This window comes from Tiliqua scincoides, chromosome 5 (assembly GCF_035046505.1).
Source record: "Tiliqua scincoides isolate rTilSci1 chromosome 5, rTilSci1.hap2, whole genome shotgun sequence".
Classification (NCBI taxonomy): Eukaryota; Metazoa; Chordata; class Lepidosauria; order Squamata; family Scincidae; genus Tiliqua; species Tiliqua scincoides.
Window position 1 is genome coordinate 110,982,549 of NC_089825.1, and position 2,643 is coordinate 110,985,191.

General features: G+C 43.8%; 1 protein-coding gene across 1 annotated transcript; it reads right to left on the reverse strand.

The window, feature by feature from the left end:
* Positions 1-1,437: 1,437 nt before the first annotated feature.
* Positions 1,438-2,403, reverse strand: LOC136653172 (olfactory receptor 6M1-like). The gene has a single exon (XM_066630083.1). The coding sequence runs from the start codon at positions 2,401-2,403 to the stop codon at positions 1,438-1,440; it is 966 nt and encodes a 321-aa protein (XP_066486180.1).
* Between the last annotated feature and the right edge of the window lie 240 nt (positions 2,404-2,643).

Sequence of the window (2,643 nt, forward strand, 5' to 3'; positions counted from 1 at the left end):
GATACAGGAAGCTGGACTAGATGGGCCTATGGCCTGATCCAGTGGGGCTGTTCTTATGTTCTTATTCTAGTTTCAGTTTTTGATCTCCTCAGTGAGCTGGGGAGATGCCTACCCATCATCTCCCTCAACTTCACAACTGTCTGGTGGGCATCCCATTTACCATGAGTAGACAAAAAGTAATGGGATTGAGAAATAGTAGGAACTTCCCAAGGAACAACATCAAAACACCACTAATGACATTTCACAGTTTCACTAACCCCTTTTGAAAGCAAGAGACTATTATCAGCAATGTAAGTGTGTGACCTATGGTGTGTTTCACCAAGACAAGTACTACCAAAATGAGCACAACACAAAAACAGCTCCTCTAAGGGTGCAGAAGCGGATTTCTATCAAGATCCAAAAGAAATTCAGACAATTTATTTCATAGGGTACTTCTTTTGCAGCCACAAGGGTCTCTCCCCTAATCAAAAAGTGAAGAAGAGCCTCAGATCAAAGGGGGATGTTGCCATCCTGACGAGAATGGCTTCTACTTTCCAGACCCACAAGCCCAACCCTAAGCAGCCTACGCAGGAGTTTCAGCAACAGCAACCATTTCCAGTATCTGCTACTTTCTTTTCTTTACAATTCCCCATCTTCCCTGCAAGTCACACCAAAAATAAAAATGAATGCCCTGAAAGTGTGAAGATGGTGGGAGTACCACCACTGAGTTCTGGAAACAGGAGCCTCTCCCAGGACAAATCACAGCCATGTCTGTGCAGGGAGGGGAATCTGGATTGCGATCGTATCCATGGTCAATTTTGAAAGCCCCACACCAGAATCTTGCTCAGGGTCCCTGCACTTGCTAGTTTAGGAAGAAATGAGACTTGCAGAGTAAAAGCACAAGCAAGAAGTAAATATGTACATTAACTTGCAGTGAGGAATATAAAACTGTTGTCAGACTATCCTGTGTTTTAATCCAATTTTTTTCATCAACATCTCATCAAAACAACTTTTCCTATTTTCAATCCATATGGTTCTTCTAAGGCTTTCCAAAAATTATTTAACTGGAAAATCCAGGATTTATGATGATATATCACTTTTGAAATAACACTTCATGAAGTCCCCTCCCCCAAATCTCTCTCTCTCTCTCTCTCTCTCTCTCTCTCTCTAGCAAAGCAATAGTAAACCTGTCTGCTGAGGGAGGCAACAGCAGAAGTTAGACGGCTTGTGCACCACTTCTGAACATGAAAATGTGTTTCTGTCACACAAGGAGTTAACAGATGCCAAGGAAGGAATGACCAAAGCATGATAATGTCCAAAGCGCTCAGAAGTCCCTTCTACTCGAACAAATACTTGGAAACACTTAAGGGTTGACAAGGGAGAAAGAAAGATTACTTTGTTAAGCCCAAGGTTCTGCATGGAACAGGAGCCCATTCTACAGAGACAAAAGGCACTTCATCAGGCTGTCTTCACTAGTGTTTCACTCATCTGTTTCAATGCATCTTTCAATACATCCATAACCACCTTCTTTCTAAAGCTATAGATTATTGGGTTGAGTAAGGGGGTGACCACAGTGTTGAGCACTGTGGCCACTTTATTGAAATCCATTGAAGAGCTACCAGCTGGCCTGACATAGATGAATATGCAGCTGCCGTAATAGATTGAGACCAAGGTGATGTGGGTGCTGCAGGTGCTGAAGGCTTCCTTCCTTCCTTGGGTTGAAGGCATCCTCATCACAGTGATAATGATGTAGAGATAAGAAACAGCTGTCACAGAGACAGAGGTCAGCAGCGCAAGGCAGGCTGCCATGAATTGAAGAGCATGAACTAGGGTGAGGTCTGCACAGAGTAATTTTGTCAAGGGGCTCGTGTCACAGAAGAAATGATCAATGACGTTGGGGCCACAATAAGGCAAGATCAGGTTGAAGCTTATGGTAAGTGAGACACAAAAGATGCTTCCTATCCAGCAGAAAAGGACCATCAGCCTGCAGACCCGGTTACTCATTATGGCTGTGTAATGCAGTGGGTTGCAGATGGCCAAGTAGCGATCCACAGACATGGCACCTAGCAGGAGAATCTCTGTGGCTCCAGCTAATAAATACCATGTTATCTGAATAACACATCCAGTGAAAGAGATGGTCTTTTTCTTTGAGATGAGAAGGCTGAGCATCTTGGGTGTAACTGTGGTCGTGATGATGATTTCCAGCCAGGACAGGTTGCTGAGAAAGTAGTACATGGGTGTGTGGAGACGGGAGTCAAAGTGGATCATGAGGATGACAAGAGCATTGCCGATAGATGACAGCGCATACATGACCAGGAAGAGGCAGAACAGTGGCAGTTGCACCTCTTGGAGACTAGAAAAGCCAAGCAAAACAAACTCCTTTACAACTGATTCCGTTGTATTTCCTTTGTCATTCAGGACCATTGTGCCAGGAACCTGAAGTCAAAGATGAAAAGAAACAAATATGGAGAAGCAATTCCTGTTATCACAAATGTAGCTGCTAATACTGGTGATTCACATAGTAAAGTGGTTTCCAACCTTTTTCATCTCACAGCCTGCTGACAAGGCACTAAAACTGTCAAGGCACACCATCTGTGTTTTTAAAATTGACAGGGCACACCATGCTCTCAGCTGGAGACTCACATACCCCAAAGACCCTACTAA

Coding starts and splice junctions, on each gene's coding strand:
- LOC136653172 (XM_066630083.1), bottom strand. CDS start 2,403: ATGGTCCTGAATGACAAAGGAAATACAACGGAATCAGTTGTAAAGGAG.